General features: G+C 31.5%; 2 protein-coding genes across 2 annotated transcripts in view; one reads left to right on the top strand and one right to left on the bottom strand.

The window, feature by feature from the left end:
* LOC115880527 overlaps positions 1-2,081 on the bottom strand; it is a 16,531-nt gene extending 14,450 nt beyond the window's left edge. The window contains exon 1 of the mRNA XM_030897750.1: positions 1,820-2,081. Coding sequence (XP_030753610.1) covers positions 1,820-2,069 — 250 coding nt within the window. The 5' untranslated portion in view covers positions 2,070-2,081. The remainder of the gene's footprint in view (positions 1-1,819) is intronic.
* On the top strand, positions 1,975-27,700 carry LOC115880522 (lysophospholipid acyltransferase 1). Its single transcript, XM_030897740.1, has 5 exons — positions 1,975-2,160; positions 11,301-11,740; positions 11,870-12,005; positions 17,772-18,034; positions 26,705-27,700. Exons 2-5 carry the CDS (start codon positions 11,607-11,609, stop codon positions 27,642-27,644), a joined length of 1,473 nt encoding a protein of 490 aa, XP_030753600.1. The 5' UTR covers positions 1,975-2,160; positions 11,301-11,606; the 3' UTR covers positions 27,645-27,700.

Below are 27,700 nucleotides of genomic sequence, written 5' to 3'. Positions count from 1 at the left end.
GAAGTATAGTTTTTTTATAAAATCTAGGCCAATGTCTACCAGACAATAACATAGACGAATAAATCAAAATAAATGAATATCAAATATATTTTCGAGCATTTTGTCATCCTTAAAAAATGTAATAATCGATTGAATAATTTTAAATAAATGTATGTACAAAAAAGCGCGCATTTGTGTTGTACTGCGTGCTTCAATAAACTATGTCCAACCGGTCAGAGAAGATTTTGACAGACAACACAACAGGGTGGGTCCTAAATAACTGCAAATATTTTTAGGGCTGGTAGATCTCGATAAAAGAAACATATTTTCTCTTTACCGTTTTTCAAATAAGGCCAAAATAACTGAGACGTTCTACTTTGAAAATTAAAAAAAATGATTTTTTGCTTAAATTTTGACAACCACTGGATTCTTTCTGGGTTTTCTTTCTTCTAAATTTAATCTAATATCCCAAGTAGCATTTTCACGACTTGCGACCACATGTTTACTAAACACAACGTTGGATTAGTTACAAAAAATAGTTAGCTCCCTACCTTAGGTATTAAAATAAATTTAAACGTTTTTATAACGTTGTGCCGACGTTGGACTAGTACTACAGCAAAGTAGAAGCTTCTGCGACGTCGAATAAACGTTGTCTTGTAATCTTTTTTGCTTGTGATCTTTAGGTGATTCGGGCAACGTAGTTACAACGTTGGACAATATAGAGTTTTCCGACGTCAGTTTCAGGACCTATTCCAACGTTATGCAAACGTCGTCTGTTTTATTAATTCCAACGTTGTTTAGATTTCCTTATTCTTACGTTGGTAGGACGTCGAGTCACTACCTTTTTGCAACTGTATTGAACCATAACCTTAAATCTTACATTTTCACTTCATTGTTCTGTTCAGTCAGACAGTTCTGTGCTGTTTTTGTTTTTATAAAAAAAAACTTAATTAAAATGGGATATAAGAAAGGTACATATAAAACTAAATTTAAATATACATCGACATATAATACCGATAGTTTATCCACTCCCTCGTTTATTTAGATTATAGAGGGCGGCACAAGCTAGACTCTAGGATGACTAAATTAGGCAATCTTGCGACTAGTATACTACCTGTTAAGGCCGAACTGCGACTTTATTAGTCCAGTATGCGACTACTCGAACAACTCCATCTTAATCTCCAAAACAACAAAGTGAAAGCCGCCATGTTGTTAAATAAGAAAATGTTTCGTTCCTAAAATAGCAATTCCTGCTTTTTGAATACATTAACTTGAAATATTTGGCCCTAAAAAACACGCGGAAACAATTTTTTCGACTGCGAATAAATTATTCTCATTTTACTAAAAAAAAAACTCAAGAAAATTTTTAAAACTTCTTTAATTTTAAGGCCCATTAGTATTTTTCAAAGTAGAAACAATACATTTATCAATAAAGTTGTTTGCGTTTAACTATTTTGCCTTGGGTGACGAGTTACAGAGTCGGTTAAAGTGTTTCAATAATTATGATCTTCAAACATCCTCCACACTTAAATACTTTTGTTTTGTTTTCCTTCACTGCCATCTGACATATGTCTCTAAATCATAAAACTAATATTTTTACTATAATTATCCCAATTTAGGATAAAACGCGACTTAGACGCCATATTAGTTTTGTATTTCTGTGAATTAGGATTTTAAACAACGTTGCAGTTTGTACTAAATTAGGCTTCTAGCCAACGTTGCACTTATTTAATAAGATTCGCCCTGTATACTTTAGAGTATGCTGAAGTATGTAATTCTGTATAAACTTTTTTACTCAATATTTTTTAATATTGTCGTAAATATTTCATTTGTTGCAAACCTCTTGGCACACCCTCTCCATAAAATGCAAAAAAATCTCCTCCCACAAAATCACGCGTTTCTTCTAATTTCTCTCCCACTTTGAACCTCCAACATACTACGACCATGACGACACAGATTTCTAACCGCGTCGACTTGGCAACGTCCAAACAGTTTTCAGTTTTTATCCGGCGCTGTGCGAAGCGTCCGTCAGTGTGACAGCCGGGAAGAGCGAATTTGTTATTGCATCGAATTTCGTCCGGTTTTTTCATCAGTGAACAGTGAAATTTGCAGTTTTTTCAAGAGAAACGACCAAATCATCAGTGAGAAACAAGCAGGAGAGCGAGATCGGATCAAAATAAGGTGTGTTTAGGTGATAAAGAGGTTAATTGCTTGTTGCCAAATGTGCCCGTTTTGTTTTCGTGACTCACGAGGGAGGTTTTGTGTGTCATAGGGGTGGTGTAAACGTGTGTAATCTAGGTTTTAGGTCGTGTTATGATTGTAGAGTACCGGTAATTGTGTATTAAGCCCTATTACTTTATTCATTTAATTTGCCATTTTTTTTTAAACAAAATATCACTTCAACAAGTTATCTTTTGTATTTTTGTTTAGTTTTTAGTTCCTTTTATAGAAACTTACGTAGGAATAAAGGTATGCATATGTAATTTTATTTAACATACCTTGTTATTATGCAAACCGTTAGTTCCTCTCTTGTTTATTTTTTTTCTAAACCCAGAACAACTGTTGTTAAAAATTAATGCAATAATTTATTTAAATCTTGTCAAAAGCCATTCCTTCTCTAGACGAGTGGTTCTATGTGTCATTTCATTATTATTGCTTGTTTTTATTTATATGATTCTTCTATTTAGGTGTTTTTTTCATGGAACAACTTGCGCTGGAATCAAGTTCATTTAAAGCAGTTAATGCTTCTTAACAAGGGCAGTCTTTCTGTCATAGAATGACTGTAAATGTTTTATTATTTAGTGTCATTTTAGAATGAAATGATTGCCCTCATGAACACCAATAGGACAATAGGTAGTTCATATTTTTTCATATTTCTTAATCACAATTTTCGTGTTTGTAAATATAAGTTTAATTTAATTACAAATATTTTTTGCGTTAGTTTTTAGGCGAGTTAGGCAACTTAATTTTGGATCTTTTTAAAATAAATAAAATAATTTCTTGTAAATGTGGCAACATAGGTAGTTTAAAAAATTGCAAAACAACAGCAATTCGGTGGCTATAAAAAAGTGAACATTTTTTTGATTTTCAAACTCAAATAATTCGCATGTTTTTTGCTTACTTATTTGAAAAATGGATAAATAGTAAATATATTTCTTTAATCAAGATTTACCATCCTATCTGTGCGAATGTAGGTCCAAAAAGGACTAAATTTAAAAAATTTAGCTGAACAAGAATAATTCTGTGGCTCTTAAAATGTGAACATTTTTTAAAATTTTTAAACTCAAATCTCTACTCGCATATTTTTTACTTATTTGAAAAATGGTAAATAGTAAATGTAGGTATTTCTTTTATTAAGATTTACCATCCCTGAAAATATAGGTTATATCGGGGGTTTATGAAGTTTTTTTTATGAAAATATAATGTTTTGAATTACGGGGTGTTAAAATTTTATAAACAAAAACGTTTCTTTAAAAAAACAATTCTCAGTTCATTATTTCTTTCTTGCAAATTTAACCTACTAAGTATCTATATTGCGATATTCTGAAGATATTATTATTATGTTTTTTAACTAAAATAAAAAAAATCCAAAAAAATTTTCAAAAAATTCTAAATTTTCAAAAATTTTATTTGCAGTTCCACATTTCGTAAAAGGTATGGATTTTTTTTAGTACCTAAATTAGAAAGCACTCTCCTAATTATTATTTAGTTTTTTTTTTATTGAAATAACACTCTGTATAATGCATATATCACAATTAACTTGTTCCAATAACTTTTTTTATTTTTTTCTGCTTATTTTGTTAAATCAACAATTTTGCAAATTCTATTAGTAATTTCTCCGAGTATTTTTCTTTAACTCGACGTCAATTCAGGTTAAATCTAATTATTAATTTCCTTTTATAGTACCTTCGTAAGTACGCATATGTTAAATATGTATAGTAAGTACCGTTATTATCTTTCCTGTATACCATTCGCCGAAATCAGATCAAATGCCTTTAACCTCAGTGGAATAATTTAGTAAATAAATTGTAGTACTATACCTAGGTACTTTTTTTTTGCTTTTTTTCTAAAGAATACTTTCTTTTATTTAATTATGGTCAAGTAAACACGAAACTAATAATTGGCTTGTTGTCAACTGCCTAATTAAAATGAACCTTTACTCAGGTAAATTGCTAGAGTAGTTTTATTGTAGAGGCTAAGAAATATATTTACTATTTACCCATTTTTCAAATAGGTATGTAAGTAAAAAACATGCGAATTATTTGAGTTTGAAAATCAAAAAACTGTTCACATTTTGATAGCCACCGAATTGATCTAGTTTTGCTATTTTTTAAACTATCTACATATGTTGCCACATTTACAAGAAATTATATTATTTAAAAAAAATCACACTTACTCCGTGAAGAAGGAAAATTTAGATTTTCTGTTAATAACTTTTAACATAATCTAATTAACACATTAGATAAACAACACAACTGTTATTTTAACAAGAGTATTTAAAATAGTAATAGGTAATTCTCTTTCAAAATACAAACTTATTTTTGAGCTTATTTTTTTAGTACCTTTTACTTTAAAAATCACTTAAAAATATGAGTAAAATAAAAAAATATGAGATGAAGTGTATTGTATTTCAATTATTATAAAATGTTATAACAAAATTTGGGTATGAGGCTATATCAGCAAACAGTACATGAATATATCTTTTGGATTTAAAGCAACTAGTGGCAACGTTGTGAGATGCTGTGATTTAAGAGCACTTTGGATTACGAAATACATAAATTGAATATTTAAATTAGTGTTCAAGATTTCAATTGCAGAATACATAATGTCCTTTTTGTTTGACAATAATTGACAGCTATGTTTTATTAATGGCATGAAAGTTTAATAGATACGTATTAAATGTATAAAATGTCACCAATCGTCATTTTCCATATAAAATTACATCAATCAGCAATCGACACGAAAGAGAATTAAAAAATATTAACTCAAAACTGACAACTAAAGAGACAGCTTTATTTATTTGTCAAATTACATAGAAACCAATGCCAAATGTTGTTTCTGAATTTTTTTTTATAAAATTCTTAAAAAAGTTATATCAATCAATGTCTGATGGGTGTCCACAAAATATGGTTTATTCACCTTAACTTGTAGTTAGCCTCTTAAAAGTATATAATGGAAAAGAAAGTCTACTCTTCAAACTCTGTTTGATAAATGTCCAACAATAACAATAATAACGTCTCTTGACAACCTCGCAATCGAAAAAGTGCTATTTAGAGAGTTGACACGGAGAATGCAGTTTTTTAATTTGTTAATGCTTTAGTGGCTAACGCGTTTTAATGGATTCATAAATTGGTGAAAGTAATTGTTTAGGAAAGTTGATTTTTAAACACAGTACAGTACTTAGGTAGTTACTGATTTTTTTTAACTATTATTGGTAATTGTCATCTTTGTTTGTCTATGATTTCTTTCTTTAATTTCTCTGTGAAATTTTAGTAATAGCAAAGGTAATAGTTACTTTCCTGGTTAACTTTGGAATAAATAATAAATCATGCAAGATATTAGAAAATCGACTACAAATTTTTATTTATATTAAAGTTATTAATTTACTGTGTATGTACTTAATTAATCTGATTAATTTAAGGGTACCTTTGAATCTTATTTGGTTACAGAGAATTTGGTTATTTCTTTATTTGGTTATTCTTTGCTTGTTTTTGGTTAATTGGGGTATTTATTTGTGAATCCAGTGAACGTTTTTTAAGGATATTCATTTTCATAGTCAATTTTTACAATGCGAAACCGTAAAATCATATCTCATATTTCAAAAAAAATCCGTTTAACAATAGCTTCTTTAATTACATATGTTAATAACAAAATAAATATTTATACAATATTGAAATGTGCAGTGACTTATATTGTGACGCATTGTAGGAAATACTAAATACGGAAATATTCTGTTAATGATATTGTTATTTTTTTATTTATATTATTGAAATCCTAAAACAGTAAAATCATAATTAAAATTTGAAGAGCAGAATATTGTTCTGCAATATTTTATAATTATCTAGGTAAATAAATCGGTACATAATATAAATAAAACTGCAACAGCACAATTGAATTTTATCTCGTTTGTTTTTCAGATCTTTTTATTTATTTTAATTATATTTAATTAAAATTTAGAATCTCAAGGATCATAATCATCATTAGTAGTTGTTTGTTGTGTTTTACGTAGTAAACGGGTATATGTTTATCCAATATTGTTTATATTAAGTACTTACCAAAATATATCTGGTGATTTTCATTAAAATTCAGATCACAATATTTTTGATATTCGGCATGTTCTAAAATTAGCCCATTATTTCCAGAATTATTGTTATATGTAGTTCCTAGAGTATTTAAACGTATCAAAATATGATGATTATGATGTGTGTATTACCTATTTTTAATTCGAAATTATGCATTTGAGCTGTACTAATTTTATCACTGACCACCATTTGTTTATTGATTAATTAATTTTGTATAACTATAGTTTGAAGGATATAAATCCAGGTTGACATGCACTTTTAAGCTTTGTGAAACGTAATTTTCATGTCATAAAAGTGAGAAATTGTAAAATAATGTACTTATTTGTATCACTGTATTATACTTTTCTATTTTCTATTAATGTCTGTTATTCCATATTCTGTTTTGCACTCTATTTATCGCACAGTACTTTCTATAGAATTGAGAAATTTAAGATTAATTATAATTAATCTTAAACAATATATAAATAATAGGTATACAGTTCATATGAAATAAACTTTTAATCGCGTGATTAAGCTTGACTGGCACAGCGTTGCCTACTTTTATATATTTTCTTTTAATCAAAATATCTTAGGAAACAAACATAAATTAAATAATTATAAATATATAAACAGCTATTATTTACATCAACAAAACGCGACATCTTAACAGCACTTAAGGGACATAAAGGACCATTACTACCGCTTTTCCGTTCAAAATATTCCAATTAAGCTGCGATGAGTTTTTACGGCTATTAAGCTATCTTGTACACTTCGCACTAAAAGAGGTTTTAAAAAGAACAATGTTCAGTGGAACATTGTTCTTAACATGTTTACAGTTACAAATGTTACATGTTAAACGTTACATGTTAGCAGACCTTACAGTCGCTAACATGTAATTAATGTTTACTAGCAAATAAATAAATAAATAAAATATCACAACACAATTAATTTAACCCACAAAAACTCGTAATACAAAACTAAGGTGGCAAAACGAATGACAATGCCAGGAAATAAATAAATAAATCGGGCAACTTGACATTTTTTACAGCAGAGCTACCACCTGAATCTCCAGCGGGAAATTTAAATTCCAGTTTGCCAGCCCGGTGAAGAATATGTCCATGGTTGGCAATAATGAATTTAAAAATTGCATCCTCAATTACATACAATAGTAATAGTTTAATTGGTATCAAATATACTTCAAAATTGTGCTATACCAACATTGTTAAAATAAAATACAGGGTGGCCCATCGAAAACGTTCCGCAAGGCATAACGGCCAGGATAATTTTTTTTTCAGAAAATTCAAAAACACATCAATTTTGTTTGTGAAATATTATTGCAAAATCTTCAAACCTCTAAGCGGGGGTGTCATCCCCCGATTTTTTTCAAATGGGAAGGGGGGTCAAGTGGTAGCGCAATGAAAAGGGCTTTTTATTCTCTATAATTTCCTGCTTCGTTTTTGAAGATCGGTCGAGTCGTTGGGAAAATATGAAGGATTGAGATTTGAAAAGTTTTTTAAACATTTATCAGAATAAATGATAAGGATTGTCGATCAATTTGCTGTTTTTTCTTATTATTTCTAGATGTTTGCAATCGGGTTGCGCAGATATTCAAACACTTTTATGGCAAAATTGTTCGCCAGTTAGTAGCAAAATTTCGCGAAACTGGTTCCGTTATGAATAAAAAGAGGCAGAGGGAAAATCCTGTAGTAAATGAACCTATGGAGGTATTCATATTGAGCCAAGTTGCCATGGACAGTATTCTGAGTACAAGAAAATTAGCCAATAAGACCGGCGGGAATCGTACAAGTTTCCAAAGGATATTAAAAAAACACAAGTTCCACCCGTACACAATTCAGTTGGTACAAGAACTCAACGAAGACGATTTTGATCGTTGCTTGCAATTCTGTGAAGCTATGAGTGAACGAGTGGCGAATGATAATTTCCTATTTAATGTGTGTTTTTCGGATGAGTGTACTTTCTTTTTGAACGGTGTAGTTAATCGGCACAATGGTCGGTACTGGGCTGAGGACAACCCCAGGGTTTTTCACGAGGTGCACACACAAAACCCTCAGAAATTGAATGTGTGGGCTGGTATTTTTGGAAATTCTATTGTAGGTCAGTTTAACGATATTGAGAAGAACTTCAACGTACAAGTCACAGAACAGCTATCTAGCAACTACCGCACCTGATCGCACCTCACAAACAAAATTGACGTGTTTTTGGATCTTTTGAAAAAATAAATACCCTGGCCGTTATGCCTTGCGGAACGTTTTCGATGGGCCACCCTGTATATTGATGTTAAAGTCTCAATTCAATCTTGTTGATATTCACATGAAATTGGCTTAAATAATAAATTGTTGCATTTAGATTGAAAAATTGTTTGTTATGCAACTACGATTATATTTAGATTTAAACTATAACGGTTCTAAATTGTATCATGTTGCCGTTAACTGATTCTTCAAAATAATATTTTGGAAGTTGTGAAAATTATCTACTAGCGTGTACCCGCGACTTCGTTCGCGTCGAATTAATAATTTGTAATGGTGATGATAAAGCCAAGCAAGAATTTCCATTAACATACAAACTGGATAAAATTTTCGCACATTTGCCAAAAATAAGCTTTAAACGTCGAGCAGTTTAAGCAGAATCGTGGTTAATCAATACCTAACTTTTTGGAACACCCTGTATGATTTTTTAAAAAATTTCAAAATAAAAATAAAAGTAAAAAAACTAAATAAATTATGCGTGTTCTCGAAAGACTAACCGTTTTTTAAATAACAAATATTGTAATATTTGAGGGGCGTTTTCACCCTCTTTTTTTTCTCTCCTTATCGAACCTCTACACCCCACAGTCACTCCGTTTATCAAAAATCAGCTTTAAACATCAAGCAGTTTAAGCAGAATCGTGATTACTCAATGGTCATATTTTATGAAACACCCCGTATACATTTTTAAAAAATCTTAAAATATGTAAAACAACAAAATAAAATATAGGTGTTTAAGAGGTTTTTCCGAAAAACTCACCGGTTTTTAAATAAAGAATATTTTAATATTTGAGGGATAGTTTCACCCCCTTAGAATTCGAGTTTCGAAAAATCCCTTCTTATCGAACCTCTACACCCTAAAGTCAATCTGTTTTCCAAAAACCAGCTTCTTACGTCAAGCGCTTTAAGCAAGATCGTGATTAATCAATGACCTGATTTTTCAAAACACTCTGTATACATTTTTAAAAATCTTAAAATATGTAAAAAATGTAAAAAAACAAAATAAAATATACGTGTTTAAGCGTTTTTTCGGGAACTTGACCGTTTTTTAAATAAAAGATATTGTAATATTTGAGGGGTGGTTTCACCCTCTTGGAACTGGAATTTCGAAAAATTCTTTCTTATCGAACTTCTACACCCTAGCATCAACCTGTATGCCAAAATTGAGCTTCTTACGTTGAGTGGTTTGAGCAGGATCGTGATTAATCAGTATGTCACTTAAGGATTTTATATAGGGGATTTTATACAGGGTGTTTCAAAACAAATGCGAAAAACTTCAGGAGTTGATTCCTTGTTCAAAATAAAGGGTAGTTTGCTTCATAAACGTTGGGTCAAAAGTCAACCATTAGGGAGATATTGCGGCACAAAGATGGCGGAAAAATAATGTTTTTATTTTTTATCTTGAAAACGAAAAGAGATAGACTAATAAAATTTTATGGAAGCATTACTGTTACGACAACACACTTTCTGATAATTTTTTCACTTTTTTAAAATGAGTGGAAGGGGTTGAAATAAACTACCCCTATCATTCTTGTTAACGAAATTTAAAGAAAAATCTTATCAATCACATGCAAAAAAATTAATTTGGATAGTTTAGTTTGTTTAGAAACTTTTTTATCTCTGGTATTTTTTTGATAAAACTCACCGATTTGAAATTAAAAAATAAAATGTAAAGCATTACATGTCAGGACAAAAAAAATTTTCTGATAAAGAATCTAGTGGGCTGCTGTAATTTTTTTAGAAAAAAATCTAGTCGGCCGCTGTTACTTTTTAGGATGTTCCTAATATTATTTTATTTGACATTACTCTACTGCAATACGTTATTATCTAGATGATTATTATTATCGTTATCACTAGATTCTTAATCTAAAAATGTTTTTTGTCCTGACATGTAATGCATTACATTTTATTTTTTAATTTCCAATCGGTGAGTTTTATCAAAAAAACACAAGAGGTAAAAAAGTTTCTAAACAAACTAAACTATCCAAATTAAAGTATTTGCATGTGTTTGATAAGATTTTTCTTTAAATTTCGTTAACAAGAATGATAGGGGTAGTTTATTTCAACCCCTTCCACTCATTTTAAAAAATTAAAAAAATTACCTGAAAGTGTGTTTTCATAACAGTAATGCTTCCATAAAATTTCATTAGTCTATCTCTTTTCGTTTTCAAGATAAAAAATAAAAACATTATTTTTCCGCCATCTTTGTACCGCGGTATCTCCCTAATGGTTGACTTTTGACCTAACGTTTATAAAGCAAACTACCCTTTATTTTGAACAAGGAATCACCCCCTAAAGTTTTTCGCATTTGTTTTGAAACAGCCTGTATATTAGTATAGATTATTTTATTATTCTTTCTTTCTATTGTTTATTTTATCCTTCTTTCTATTGCATTATGGTAAATAAATTTTATTTACTACAAAATTTAGAAGTAATAGCCGAGGACAGTGGATTAATTTATTACGCAATGATCAATTGAGCAATAATTCCCCCCTTTGTTGTATTTATTTATAAATTCTAGGCTATCGCACTTTAGAATTCATTGCCCTTCATCCTATCACGCCTTTACTATTATTTTATTATTTTTTATTACCCATTTATCTGGGGACATGTTTGTATTTATACAGGGCAGTTTATAAGATATATTTTTAATAATAGAGATTTTATTTTAAAGTTTTGTACTAATCTTTGAAAAATAAGAAGCTTGCAATATTAAGGCCAATTCAGAAGATAATTTAAATTTCCTTGTTGCTTACTTTTATTTTATTTTTTTCAGATGTGAAACACTGAAGAACGCTAGAATTTTATCCTTGGAAAATACGAAGAAAGAACAACATTCAAAACTAAGAAAAAAAAACAAAACTAACAAGAACTTCCCGGCAATTTTTTTGAAAATATTTTATAAACTAACTGTTTTTTAATCCCCTCGACTGAAATAAAACTATATACCACCTAAATATTTTTGAAAATATACATAAGAAAACTTTTTGACCCGCTTTACAAGCATCCTACGCCAAAATGATATTTGTCTAAATAAGGAAACGAATTATTGAGGGAACAAAACGCACAAACCCCAATCAAAATGACGCAGCAACTGGACAACTATCCAGGTTCCAGACTGCTGGAAGGACTGAGTAGCTACACTAGTCTCCAAGTCGATCAGCTCAATTTCATCGCTTCCCAAGTTTTCGCCCTCGGTTTGGCAACGTTGTACAGGTAAGTCGGGGTTGATGTTCAGGAAATGGGCGTTGCCAGACGCTGTTATTTTTCTTTTTGTTTCCGAAATAAGTTAGAAAAAGTGTAATTTAATGACATAACTGATGATAGATTTGGTTCGGTTTTTAGGACAGTTTTAAGTCCAGCTAAGGTCAGCCCATCAGTCAGACATTCTTTTGGACTTATTTTTGGACTATGGATGGGATATTTTTGTTTTGGATATCAGGCCTTACACTTGGCAGCTCTTCCTGCAGTTTGTTATTTAGTAAGTAAAATTATTAGGTTATTTTTTTAATCTACCGGGTGCATCTCAAAAGTGGCTCACCCCTATAACTTTTTTATTTTTTTAGTTAAAAAAACGAGATTTGGTATGTTAGTATATGATATAAAATTAGAATTGAATAACGTGTTCAATTGTTTTCGGTCACTTCCGGTTTAACCGGAAATGACTACAACTTTTGATTTTTAAATGACACCCCCGATAATTTTTTACTTTATTCGATAGAAAATGTCACTCTGAATAGAATGACATATCATTTGTCAACTTTTAATATTTTCGCATATGGTTTATTTGAAATTATAACTTGCGGTTCGTAACAAAAATTTGACTCGAAATACCAAGTGTGTGGTATAAAATTATTCGTAAAAAAATGCTTTTTCCAAATATTCTAATGAGTCACCCTCGTTCCATTTGAAAAAATTGAGATATGATTAAAAATACGATTGGAGCATTTTCTAACTGTTTTTAACTATTTTTCCAAGGCTCCTTGATGAAGCATTAGTATTTTTAATATAGCCATGGCACTCTGGATTGAATTTTAAAATACAATTTTTTATTAAGCGAGAATGTCAAAAGTTGACATATGATATGTCATTCTATTCAGAATGTAATTTTCTATCGAATAAAGTAAAAAAACAACGAGGGTGCCATTTAAAAATCAAAAGTTGTAGTCATTTCCGATGAAACAGGAAGTGACCAAAAACAATTGAATACACCAATCAATCCTAATTTATGTCATATACTAACATACCAAATCGCGTTTTTTTTATCTGTAAAAATGAAAAAGTTATTGGGGTAAGCCACTTTTGAGACGCACCCGGTATAATTAACTAGCGCCAAACTCAAATTGTATCTAAAATCATTACTTATTTTTAAAAAAATTGAGCCTTTCAGCGTATTTGTGTCACTAATTATACAGGGTATTCGAAAAATCCACGGCCAAATTTCATTAACTTCATTAACTTCATTTCCTTAATAACAAATTACAATTTATAACATTGATATTTAGTGCTATCTACAGCAAGTTCAAAAAAATACGCTTAAGATAATAGCAAAAAAACTATTTTTAAAAAGTTTTAGCATACTGTATCTTTAAAACTAAGTATTTCCGGACTCATAGAAAAGTTTGGTAGTTTAAGTAGTTTATAGAAACTTTTTTTTATATTTTTTGATGAGGGATCACCTTCAAATTTACCCGTATATTTTTCAAACACCCTGTATAAAATATTTTTTTTTTCTGAGTAAATTTCAGTCACTAATGTTCAGTTTCCTATTTGGGACACCCTGTATTTACTTTGGAATGTTAATTATCCGCGATTATTATAATAATTAAAAACGGGTTTTTATAGTTTTTTAACAATACATTATTATACTGCTTTATGAAATTTACTGTAAGGAACTTTCTTTATAACAGGATTACTCTGTATAATTATTAATTGAATCATGAAAAAGCGGCGCAATAAAAATTACTGCTGGTTATATAATAATGTATGCAATATATATTTTTAATACAAACATAATTTTTATTGCTAAATGTGCCATAAAAATTCAAATTAATATGGATCATAATGATATTTAGCTATAAATTTTAGACGGTGGATTTTTAACTTTGTCCAAACCTACTTTATTTTCAGTCATATGCACTCTTTTTTATCCATGAAGTGATTTCTTTTTAGTCCTATACCGGGTGTGTCTCAAAAGTGGCTGACCTCTATAACTTTTTTTTTATTTTTTTAGACAAAAAAAACGAGATTTGCTTTGTTCACCTGAAATTACTACAACTTTTGATTTTTAATGTTACCCTCGATATATTTTTACTTTTTTTGATAGAAAATGACACTCGGAGTAGAATGGTATCATATGTCAATTATTGACATATTCGCTTAAAAAATCGTATTTTAAATTTCAATTTAGAGTGCCATGGCTGTGATAAAAACTAATTTTTAATCAAGGAGCCTCGGAAAAATAGATTTGATCGTCTAATATTTTTCGTGTCTTGTCCTGGTTCATACCATATCCGAAAATATCAAAAGTTGACATATGAGTGTCATTTTCTATCGAATAAAGTAAAAATATACTGAGGGTGCCATTTAAGATTAAAAGTTAGTAGCCATTTCCGATGAAACAGGAAGTGACCAAAAACAATTGAATACGTCAATCAATCCTAATTTATGTCATATACTAACATACCAAATCCCGTTTCTTTATCTGAAAAAATAAAAAAGTTATGGTGGTAAGCCACTTTTGAGACGCACCCGGTATATTTAGTTTTATTAGTATTTTAATAAAACACGCTTTTAGATGTATCAAAAAACTCTTAATAAGAGTAACTTTAACTCTACATATATGTTTCGGCTTGTTAGGCCTTTTTCAAGAGTATTTTAAGAACTAATCGTCTAACTACACTGTAACTATATACAGGGTGTTTCAAAACAAATGCGAAAAACTTCAGGGGGCGATTCCTTGTTCAAAATAAAGGGTAGTTTGCTTCATAAACGTTGGGTCAAAAGTCAACCATTAGGGAGATATCGCGGTACAAAGATGGCGGAAAAATAATGTTTTTATTTTTTATCTTGAAAACCAAAAGAGATAGACTAATAAAATTTTATGGAAGCATTACTGTTATGAAAACACACTTTCTGGTAATTTTTTCACTTTTTTAAAATGAGTGGAAGGGGTTGAAATAAACTACCCCTATCATTCTTGTTAACGAAATTTAAAGAAAAATCTTATCAAACACATGCAAATGCTTTAATTTGGATAGTTTAGTTTGTTTAGAAACTTTTTTATCTCTTGTGTTTTTTTGATAAAACTCGATAAACCGATTTGAAATTAAAAAATAAAATGTAAAGCATTACATGTCAGGACAAAAAACATTTTTAGATTAAGAATCTAGTGATAATAACGATAATAATTGTACGGGCCAAACATTTTTTTTTTCAAGCGGTCAACTCAAATTAAAAATAAAAACCATAAAACAAATTTAAAGAGCGTAAATGTTGTATAATAAAATACAACTAATAATATAAAATAAAAATAATTCTAATAGATGGTACGTTACTAATGGTAATAGCCAACTTTGATCTGGGCGCTGCAAATGGACAAATGTTGTATAGCAACAAAAGTCTTGTATGGCTACCGAGATGACCTACCTGCAATTAAAGAAAAAAACATGGTGTGAGCAACAATGTTACCAGTTATTATTAAAATAAAGTGAATTTAAAATTAAACAGGTACTTGAATGATTTATCAATAGTCCAACTTAAAAATACAAGTTTAAATAAAATAATAAAATGCCACACAGGCTAAAAAAACATGCCACACAGGCTAGTCACACAGACTATTAAAAAAATATGCCACACAGGCTATCAAATGTCGCACAGGCTAAAAAAAACAAGCCACACAGGCTATCAAAATGCCACACAGGCCAAAAAAACATGCCACACAGGCTAGTCACACAGACTATTAAAAAAAATATGCCACACAGGCTAAAAAAACAAGCCACACAGGCTATCAAAATGCCACACAGGCTAAAAAAACAAGCCACACAGGCTATCAAATGCCACACAGGCTAAAAAAACAAGCCACACAGGCTATCAAAATGCCACACAGGCTAATAAAAAATATACAAGTTAATAGTAAAAAAGTAAAAAAATTACCTGAAAGTGTGTTTTCATAACAGTAATGCTTCCATAAGATTTCATTAGTCTATCTCTTTTTGTTTTCAAGATAAAAAATAAAAACATTAATTTTCCGCCACCTTTGTACAGCGATATCTAATGGTTGACTTTTGACCTAACGTTTATAAAGCAAACTACCCTTTATTTTGAACAAGGAATCACCCCCGAAAGTTTTTCGCATTTGTTTTGAAACACCCTGTATATATTTGCTATGGAGGTGAGTTCAGAGAGTTTACAATAGGGATAATAAAAAATGTGTTTAGAAATCCTTGTTGGTCGTTAACATTATTTTCGTTTTTAACAGATTTTAGTATTTCTAACTGTTCAATGTAATTTAAGCGTCTACCTTTTGTTTCTCTGTGTAGTAACTTAATTGAGTTTTCATTAATTTTGTGATCATTTACTATACAATGAGTTGCAAGACCAGAACTATGCTGGAGATTATTAATAGACTTTACATGTTCTTTAATCCTTATATCTAAATTTCTACCTGTTTGGCCTATGCATCACAATCATTGCAATCCACCCTATATACACCCGACTTATTTTTGACATTAGTTTTGTCTTTATTATTTAATAAAATTTGACCTAAATTTCTTTTATTTACGTTAGTAGTTTTACATCCTATTTTATTGAGATTATTTGATATTTTGTAAGTTAAATTAGGAATGTAGTTTAAAAGTCGATAATTGTTATTGTCTTTAGAATTAGCGGAATAAATTTTTTTCTTTAATATTTTGTTTTGTTTTTTCTTTAGCATATTATCAATAAGGGAACACTTATATCCATTGTTGATGGCGATTTGTTTAATAATATTTAACTCTTTTTTAAAATTCTCTGGGCTCAGTGGAAGCATTACTAATCTATGAATGGATGACATTTTGATTTGCCAGGATTGGTGTGATTGACTATGTATTACAGTGTCTGTGGTAGTGGGTTTTCTGTAAATATCAAATTGTAATCTATTAGAATGTTTTGTAATTGTAACGTCAAGAAAATTGATGGTTTTGTTCACAAGGAACCAACCACAGCTTCAGTACAATTTATACTTAGTTTTATTTTATTTTTATCTACTTTTATTTCCTTTCCACTTTGCTCCATTGTAATTCCCTTTCATTTTTTCATTTTTAAATTATTTTGATATTACTATTTTTTATTTAGGTGAATTTAAAAATTAGGTTACCTATGTATGTTATCACAAATTTAAATAATATTAAAAGCCAAAAGGTTGGACTGGTTTGGTTAGCATTTGAAATATTTTGGAACCTGTTTAACGCGATCAACTCAGTAACCATCAATTCGAAGTTGGTCAAAGAATGCCTGGAGAAGCTCAACAAATTAGGCAAAGAAAATAAAGTCCTCCTACTCTGGGTGCCTGCTCACCAAGGGATAGAAGGCAATGAAAATGCAAATGATCTAGCTAGAAAAGGAGCGAACACTCCACTAACTGGACCAGAACCGTTCTGTTTTCCAAACGGGAACCAACTGAAAGCGGAACTGAAGAATCTGGAAGACTCCATCTGTAACTTGGAATGGGTGTCCTCCAACGGTCTAAGACACTCGAAAAAGTTCCTTAGAACTTATGACCGAGAAAAATCAAAGGTTTTCCTTGTTTTAAGTAAAAACAATCTTCGGATTGTCACGGGGTTTCTAACATTACACTGTCTCCTCAACGAACACCTCGGTAGACTGAAGCTGAGAAACAACGGCGAATGCAGATTCTGTGGGGAAGATGGGGAAACACCAGAACACCTTATCACTGAGTGCGCCGAGACGACGACCATTCGTGCCATGACCTTTGTCATGGCTGATGTCGAGGATGGAGAGCTGCCCTCTGTGGAGCCGTCTCAGATACTGGCTTTTGTTAAAGCCTTGAGACTGTATGATGAGTTATAACTCGTTATAACTCAAGAAAGGGGAACACACAATAGATCTATAAGGTCGCAGTGATTAACTCCCCTTCTAAACATTCTACATGAATGTTTCTGTTTTGTCGTTGTTTTGTCTGCTTGGTCTGGATCGGGCATTAGTTCATGCTACTTTGTTATCGTATATTTTTCTTTGATTTTAGGTTATTTTAACGCAGAACCCCGCAATCATGCACGGGGCAGTCCTGTTCACTGCCATGCTGTACCTGTCCTTGGTCCATCTGCACCGCCAGTTCCTGGACGACAGTTCGTTGGACATTAGCGGTCCGCTGATGGTCATCACGCAGAAAGTGACCAGTTTGGCCTACAGCTTACACGACGGCACGGTGAAGGAGAGAGAATCACTCACAGAAAATCAGAAATATCATGCTGTAGATAAACTGCCGTCAGTTTTGGAATTTTTCAGGTACTATAACTTTTTTATTTCTTCAGATAAAAAAACGATATCTGGTATGTTAGTATATGACATGACATAAATTAGGATTGATTAAGAATCCTCGGTATTTTTTTTTCATTATTTGATAGAAAATGACACTCTGAATAGAATGCCATTTCATATGTCAAGTTTTGACATTTTCGCATATGGTTTATTTGAAATTGTAACATGCGGTTCATAACGACAATTTGACTTGAAATACCAAGTGTGTGGTACCACAGATTATACAGATTATAAACTTTGTTTTTTCTTTATTGTTTTTCGTGGTTCCAATTTTCGGAATCGGGCACTAGTTAGGTTACTAGTTTGCGCACTTAGCACACCCACTTATGGCCTCTAAAATTGTGCACAGCGCCTGACCGGTACAGTTATTAGAGATATATCGGAAAACCGAATAGCGTCATGCAGTATTTACGCGTACCTTATCATGGTTACGATATGCGCGAGTCAATTTTTAACTCAACACCCGCTAATAACGTTACCGCCTGACGTAATTTACAGATAAATTACACCAAGCGCTATTTCTAAATAACGTTTAAAAATTGCTTAAATGGGCATGTGTGGGTATTTGACAACCGGGGCCGGCCGGCGAGATCTTTTATTTTAGGTTATGTTTGAATTGTTTTGAATTATTACTTTAGTTTTATTAGGCAATTTGATATTTAAGTAGCTGGGATTAGTTTTAATTAAATAAATATGGCCCAAAATATGGATTCCACCTCTTCCAATATTAAAGAACCTATAAAGAGGCTTAGGTTTACAGCATATGACGACTTAGCCCTTCTAAGAGAATTTGTTGCTTGTTACCCTAAACCCACTGGCAAACGTTGAACAATAAAGCACTGGAAATAAGCACTTTAGCCCTTTAGTTTTAAAATACCTAGTAAACAAAACAATTTCAAAGTTTTAAATTCAAAGTTAGGTTAAGTTTAAATAGCGGACGCGACGCGAACAGAATTCTTTCCGATCCGATAACTATAAATGAAGAGACCACCTATTCCACCTCACGTAAAGGAAATAACACCTGGCCTTATTAACGTCCATGCACGCTATTCGGTTTAGCGATATCTCTCTATTATGCTCTTTATTGTTATTTTACGCGAGTTTATTTTTGCGTACAGGAAATTTTACTCGTTTGCACATCGTCATAAAAAACAATTTTTGTACCACGAATTAGGGATAAGATTTTTATCTGTATACATATAGTATACCTAATCTGTGGTGGTACCAAATTATTCGTAAAAAATGTTTTTTCCAAATATGCTAATGAGCCATACTCGTTCCATTTGAAAAAAAATGATGTATGATTAAAAATATTTTTTGATTTGGGCAAATGTATTTTTCCAAGGATCCTTGATTAAAAAACAAGATGTCCCCGGATTGTCTTTACAAGAGGAAAAACTTTTTTATTATTGACATTTTGGGAAAGATTCATTCTTCATAAAAATGTGTTCTTATTCTAAAATGGTTAATCCCGTTTATACTTTTCCAAATTTCCATATCGTTTTAGGGAAAATTAAGAAAAAAATGAAAAATATAGTTGAATTTTATTAGTCCTAAAAATTAAAAGGCGTTTCTATGGTAATATAAATTCGCTTTCATTCTTTGATAGATTGTTATTCATATAATTTTAACTAACATAACTTTTTTTGCTGTTTTAAAATATTAAAAAAGTACAAAAAAAATTTACTTAGATCAATGCTACGGTAAGGGCGATGATAATTATCAGAAAATATGATACTTTAACAACAGCAAAGAATATGACGTTAATCAAATTTAATAATAACCATCTATCAAAGAATGAATACGAAATCATATAACCATAGGAACGCCTTTTGATTTTTAGGACTTTTAAAAAAATTAAACCATATTTACATATTTTTCTTAATAATACGGTATGGAAATTTGGAAAAGTATAAATGGCAATAACCATTTTAGAACAAGCAAAAGTTTTCAATACAACTATAATGTTCAACATGGAAAATGAATACTTATACCGAGTGTTTCTCATCACCCTTATAAGCTTTTATTTTTTTTAGATAAAATAACGAGATTTGGTATGTTGGTGTATGACATAAATTAGGATTGGTTGACGTATTCAATTGTTTTTGATTTTTAAATGGCACTACAAATGGTATTTTTTGACTTTATTCGATAGAAAATAACACTCTCAATAGAATGTAAAAGTTGATATATTATATATCAACTTTTGACATTTTTATTAAAAGGTGGCTCTTGAATGCATTTAAGAACAATTTTAAATAATCCATATGCGAAAATGTCAAAAGTTGGCATATGATATGTCATTCTATTCAGAGTGCCACTTTCTATCGGATAAAGTAAAAACAGATACATTTTTAATTTATTTTTTAAATTAACTATTTCTACTATTAATATTTAAAGCGCCTTACTATAATTTTCCCATTTTTTTGCAATATTTCGTCTGGTTGTGTTTACCGTGACTCACGCGTCACATCGCGGGAATCTATTTTAAAATCATTTATTTTCCACTTCAACAATATAAATAGCATAATGATTATTACACTTGTTCGTGTCGAAATTGACATTCTTTTAAGTACATTGTAGTCAAGTTTTGAGAGAATTCCATTGTTTACATTGTTCAAGATCACCTGTTTTTATCAGTTAATCTTTTTATTGCACTATTTTGTTAGACCATACATCTCTTTTGAATTCCCTTATCGATGCAGTTTTCAATGCAGATACAGGGTGTTCAAAAAATGCACGTTCGTAATTCCTTATCAAAAAATAAATATATAAAAATAAATTCCTCAATAAGTAATTGATAATTTACGACATCGAAAATGCTGAGAAGCGTCTTCAAAATTTCCCTCGTATAATAAAAATAATGACATATCCATAGAAAAAGAGATTTTAGGACATAACTTAACCTTTGAATAAGAATACTAAGGAAGGAGCATAACGCTATCCATGGATTCATGCATGGTGGGCGGAAAAAGGACTCTAGGGTGGGGATCCTTGACAGTTCCGTTTGACGATTCATTTGACACATTTGAATTTGATTTGAAATTTTGTGGATTTGTCCGTCTTTACGAAGCTTATTTTATGTTATTTATTATTTATTCTACTACTGATAGTTGTATAAAGGTAGTAAATCTAGATGGAAATTGTGGCAGAACTTAAATTGACAGTGACACTATCGAGATTTATCGAAAAAGCCTCTAAACTAGTTGGTTGTGTAGCGTGCGGTAGATCTTGGTAAAAATCGAGTGAAATAATGGAACAACTTTTCGCTAGTAAGTGACTATATAATATACATACGTGTAGTAAACCGATCATTTATGAAATTCACTTAAATTATAAGTAATTATAATTTGCATTTTTGCTTTTATTTACTACTTGTCAAAGATTAGATGTCAAAGAATTTAGATACGTCAATTTGACTTACCTGCTTCAGTAGCGTATCGGATGTTTGTGTTAATAAATAATTATTAAAACTTATCTATTTTTATTATAATAATATGTTTTTATAACAATTTTAATAACTACCGACATTTATTCACAACGTAAAATAAAAAATTATTGAGTCTACCCTACGTCTACCCTACATCATAGTTTTACATTTTTTAAATAAAATTAGAACGGCACTGATAAACCGGAATTTAAGTCGGCTATATTTGAGTCCCATCGCGGTGGACCTAAGATTTTTGATATGCTCCTTCCATAGTCTTACTCAAAGCTTCGTTAGGTTCTATTTCCAAATCAGATACATTTGATGTATCATCTGGTTCTGATTCTGAAGGATGGAACTCTACCTCTACGGGTTCTGGTGGTTCTGGAGGAGTTTCATATTGTTGAATATCATGCTCCATATCCACTTTTTGTTTTTGTAGTAATAATTTATTGTTATGAGCTACGAACATTATTTTGCCGGCTCTTTGGGCAGTTAAGGAATTCCTTTTGTTAGTATGGATAAAACTGTAAGTACTAAAACTTCTCTCAGTGGCTGCAGATGACGTTGGTAAAGATAGCAGAGCAACAGCTAAATATTTCAACTGAGTATTTTTACACATTGCTTACACCTTTTGAGGTTATTTTATACATGAAACATTCGCGCGAATATTCGCGACTGTTACCGTATATTTTGAAAAGAAATTTCATGCAAAATTCAGATTTTTGCGAATATTCGTGATTTTGGGACCGAAATTTCGGAAATTTCTGAAATTTCCTGCAAAATTCGAATGGAAATATTCGCTATCAACATCACTAGTTGTGTAGCGTACGGTAGATCTTGGCAAAAATCGAGTGGAATAATGGAACAACTTTTCGCTAGTAAGTGACTATATAATTATACATACGTGTAGTAAACCGATCATTTATGAAATTCACTTAAATTAACTAATTATACATTTTTTCTTGCATTTTTGCTTTTATTTACTACTTGTCAAAGATTAGATGTCAAAGAATTTAGATACGTCAATTTGACTTACCTGCTTCAGTAGCGTATCGGATGTTTGTGTTAATAAATAATTATTAAAACTTATCTATTTTTATTATAATAATATGTTTTTATAACAATTTTAATAACTACCAACATTTATTCACAACGTAAAATAAAAAAAAATTATTTTGTCTACCCTACATCACAGTTTTACATTTTTTAAATAAAATTAGAACGGCACTGATAAACCGGAATTTAAGTCGGCCATATTTGAGTCCCATCGCGGTGGACCTAAGATTTTTGATATGCTCCTTCCTTAGTCTTTTTATTCAAAGTAATAAAACAATAAACTTTTGATTTCTAACCACATTTTCTCTTGACGGATGACAATCAAAGGCCAAAATGACATTTCTCGCAAATTTTGAAGTATAATTACTGGAAAAGTTAGAAGTTTGTTAACTTTTTCCACTAATTGAAAATTCCTACCAGTAATTTTGACGCTCTGAATGCTTACATTCAAACTAGAGGAGCAAACTTCTACGCTAATTGAAACCACTAATTTAAACCACTATTTGCGAGGTTCTGAATGAAGCACTACAACGGCATCCAACTCAATGAAAAAGCCGATGAACTAGCAAGGAAAGGATCTAAAATAAAATAAATAAACCTCAAAATATTAAACGTTATTAACCCTAGTTTAAAACAAAATTAAAAATATCTTTACTAGTAAACCACAGGCAACTGGATATCCATACATAGATACAACAATGGTTCCGATAAATGGAATGATCGATTTCACTTCATTACGGTAGCAAAACTAAACATTATCGTGCTATCGGCGAGAGGTGTGCACAATGCGATACGTCAGATTCATACTGACTGCACAAACAGGAAAAAAGAACACGCAAATGGAATCGCAATGAGACAAGAGCTCTGCAAACAATCTGCTTTCAATTAAAAGAGGTCTCATCGATGTAGACGTCAGTATAGGTTTTTGTCAGTGGCTCTTAAGGATAAGTCGATATTTGCGTGTATTGTTTTATCGAGTGCATATTCAATGCACAGATTGAATAGCGGGTGTTCTTCAAAAATGGCTCACCGCTATAACTTTTTTAATTTTTCAGATAAAAAAACGAGATTTGGTATGTTCCTATACGATAGAAATCAGGATTGATTGACGTATTCAATTATTTTCGGTCACTTCCTGTTTCACCGGAAATGAAAACAACTTTTGATTTTTAAACGGTACCTTCGGTATTTTTTTACTTTATTTTGTAAAAAATTGTGAACTTTTGGCATTTATGCTTAAAGAAATAGAATTTTAAGGGTCCTTGGTAAAATAGATTTGATCGTCTAATGTTTTTCGTAACTTTTCGTGGCCACTTAAAAATGCCCTAAATGAATTGTTAATCGTAACTCAATTTCTTCAAATGAAATGAGGGTGGCTCATTAGCATATTTGAAAAAAGCATTTTTTACGAACTGGTCAATAACAAAAAAGTCCAACTTCATTTCCATTCACTGTTAGGTGGTTCCATAGAGTTAAAAGGTAGTACAAAGTTTTTCATAAATAAAGATATAAACATTGATTTTATTGCAAATCATTCATTTTCGTATACATTTTATGTAATAGAAAATATTTCTTAAAACTATCCTGTATTTCTAACAAAAAAACGTTATATACATATATACAGGATGGTCCGAACTGTATTCCGGAAATTTTGGCAGCATATTCTGCAGATAAAAATAAGTAAAAAAGTTCGTATAAATGTATGTCATAAAATGCTTAGTTTAGGAGATATAGGGTGTAGAAGTGTCATTTTTATTTCAATTCTGTCCAAATAATTATGAAGTAACGTCAATATTTGGATGAAAATTGAGGAGTGTGGATGAAAATTGGGGAGAAATTGAGGAGTCAAAATGAGTATTTTGATATGAGAAATTTGATTTTGATGTCAATATGACTCCTATTTGTAGGGGGCGCCACCGACATGTGCTTTAATTGTTATGAAAAGTAATAACTTTTCTCTCGTCCGTAATAATACTATAATAAAACTACTAATTGAAAAAATGTAAATTTCCGTGACTTTTCACGTAAAAAATGTCTCTTGGTAAAAATCACTACGAGCAACCGTTTTCAAGATATTTAGAATGGAAATAGTCAATACATGTCATTATTGACAAAAAATAAACACATTGAGTAGATAGTTATTTGACTAAAATAATAAATTTCGGAAATTTTTATTTTTTTAAATTAATGATAAATTTTTCTGCGAAAAAATGATAATAAAACAGTTTTTGTTGAAGTTTTGACACAAAAACATTTAAAATTTATGATTTCACTCTAATAACTATTTAGTCAACATGTTTAATTTATGTCAGTGATGACAGGTATTGATAATTTCGATTCCAAATATCTCGAAAACCATTGCACGTAGCGATTTTTACCAAGAGACGTTTCTTACATAAAAAAAGGTCGTAAATGCCCAAGTAGCATTTTCACGACTTGCGACCAAATGTTTACTAAACACAACGTTGGATTAGTTACAAAAAATAGTTAGCTCCGTACCTTGGGTATTAAATTATAAATGTAAACGTTGTTGTAACGTTGTGCCGACGTTGAACTAGTACTACAACAAAGTAAAAGCTCTGCGACGTCGAATAAACGTTGTCTTGTAACCTTTTTTGCTTAAGTGATCTTTAGGTGATTCGGACAAAGTAGTTACAATGTTGGGCAATAAAGAGTTTTCCGACGTCACTTTTAGGACCTATTCCAACGTTATGCAAACGTCGTCTGTTTTACTAATTCCAACGTTGTTTAGATTTCCTTATTCTTACGTTGGTAGGACGTCGAGCCACTACCTTTTTGCAACTGTATTGAACCATAACCTTAAATCTTAAATTTTCATTTCATTGTTCAGTCAGACAGTTCAGTGCTGTTTTTGTTTTTTATAAAAAAAACTTAATTAAAATGCTACATAAGAAAGGTACATATCAAATTAAATTTAAATATACATCGACATATTACCGATACTTTATCCATTCCCTCGTTTATTTAGATTATAGAGGGCGGCACAAGCTAGACTCTAGGATGACTAAATTAGGCAATCTTGCGACTAGTATACTACCTGTTAAGACTAAACTGCGACTTTATTAGTCCAGTATGCGACTACTCGAACTACTCCATCTTAATCTCCAAAACAACAAAGTAAAAGCCGCCATGTTGTTGAATAAGAAAATGTTTCGTTCCTAAAATAGCAATTCCTGCTTTTTGAATACATTAACTTGAAATATTTGACCCTAAAAAACACGCGGAAGCAATTTTTTCGACTGCGAATAAATTATTCTCATTTTACTTAAAAAAATTCAAGAATTTTTTTAAAACTTCTTTAATTTTGAAGCCCATTAGTATTTTTCAATGTAGAGACAATACATTTATCAATAAAGTTGTTTGCGTTTAACTTTTTTTCCTTGAGTAACGAGTTACAGAGTCGGTTAAAGTGTTTCAATAATTATGATCTTCAAATATCCTCCATACTTAAATACTTTTGTTTTGTTTTCCTTTACTACCATCTGGCATATGTCTCTAACTAAATCATAAAAATAATATTTTTACTATAATTATCCCAATTTAGGATAAAACGCGACTTATTATTATAGTTTTGTATTTCTGTGAATTAGGATTTTAAACAACGTTGCAGTTTGTACTAAATTAGGCTGCTAGCCAACGTCGGTATCCAACGTCGTTTCAACCCAAAATTTATTCTCCAAACTAGTGCAGACTAGGGTTGGCACGAGATTGTGCCGACGTTGCGCCCCGACGTTTGGTCGCGTGACACAACGTTGTCCCGACGTCCAAATGCTGCTTGGGTGTATATTTTTTCACTCAGTAGTTTTATACAGGTACGGACGAAAAGTGATTACTCTTCAAACCAGCTAAAAAATATGTAGGTGGTGCCCTCTATATGTAGGAGTCATATTGACATCAAAATCAAATTTCTCATGTCCAAAAAACTCCCAGACACCAATTTTCCAAAAATTCATCCAAATATTGACGTTTTTTCAGAAATTATTCGAAAAAAATTGAAATAAAAATGAAACTTCTACACCCTGTATCTCCGAAATTAAGCATATTAGGACATACATTTAGGAAGTTTCCAGGCTACAACAGTTCGGACCACCCTCTATATAGTTTGTTCCTAACCAAATTCTTTTTTACAGCTATTCGCTGATGTTCCCGTCGTTGATGGCCGGCCCCGTCATCTTCTACAAGGACTACATCAGCTTCATCGAAGGCCAAACCCTAACCCCCACCAAGAAACCCACCACTTCTATGCAGAAAGTCATCGTCCACGAGCCCAGCCTCAATCGCGTGGTCTTCCAGAAACTCATTCTCGGCATCGTATGCGCTTTAGTCTTCGTCCTGTTTCTTCCAGCCTTCCCTATCAGCAGACTCAAAGACGACAACTTCATAGAAAACACCACGTTCAGCTACAAGTTTTGGTATTTAACTGTGGCAACTACCTTAGTGAGAACCAAGTATTATTTCGCGTGGACTTTGGCGGACGCCATTTGCAATAACGCGGGAATGGGATGGGACGGAACAAACTGGAACAAGTTCTCCAACGTGGATATATTCAAGTTCGAGTTCGGAACGAATCTTAAAGAGAGTATAGATGCTTGGAACAGAGGCACAAACTCTTGGTTACGTTTTATAGTTTACGGAAGAGTACAAAAATACTCGACCTTCCTCACGTTCGGATTAAGCGCGTTGTGGCACGGTTTCGAATTAGGGTACTACCTAACGTTTATGAGCGGCGCCCTCTTTACCATAGCTGCGCGGACGGTCCGTAGACATCTGCGCAGTCACTTCACGTCTTCCTCCGAGTCGAAGTTGCTGTACGACCTGATAACCTTCGCCACGACGCGTTTTGTGATGGCCTATCTCACGTTCCCGTTCATACTTTTGGAGTTCTGGCCCTGTATAGCGGTGTACGCTAAGCTGTACTGGATCGTGCACTTGCTGGCGCTGTTAGCTGTCTACGCTATTCCCAGGTTTCTTCCTAAGGCTTTGCCTGGCGAGGAGGTGCAACAAAACGGGATAGCTATAGCGCTGAAAAAGGCTGGCCCGTATTCGGAGGCGATGGGCAAAGTAGACTGATTTTATTTAGTATTGTAACGATTCTCGAGGAGAATCTGAAGGTTGTTATTTATTTT

This window comes from Sitophilus oryzae, unplaced genomic scaffold (assembly GCF_002938485.1).
Source record: "Sitophilus oryzae breed Bouriz unplaced genomic scaffold, Soryzae_2.0 scaffold_1081_pilon_pilon, whole genome shotgun sequence".
Lineage (NCBI taxonomy): Eukaryota > Metazoa > Arthropoda > Insecta > Coleoptera > Curculionidae > Sitophilus > Sitophilus oryzae.
The sequence above is the reverse complement of the archived record's forward strand: the minus strand, read 5'-3'. Positions and strand labels throughout refer to the sequence as shown.

Bases quoted from the DNA above. Each gene is read 5' to 3' on its own strand.
- LOC115880522 (XM_030897740.1), top strand. From the start codon at position 11,607: ATGACGCAGCAACTGGACAACTATCCAGGTTCCAGACTGCTGGAAGGA. The intron at 11,741-11,869 runs GTAAGTCGGGGT...TTCGGTTTTTAG, and splicing joins GGTTTGGCAACGTTGTACAG to GACAGTTTTAAGTCCAGCTA. The intron at 18,035-26,704 runs GTACTATAACTT...TCTTTTTTACAG, and splicing joins TCAGTTTTGGAATTTTTCAG to CTATTCGCTGATGTTCCCGT.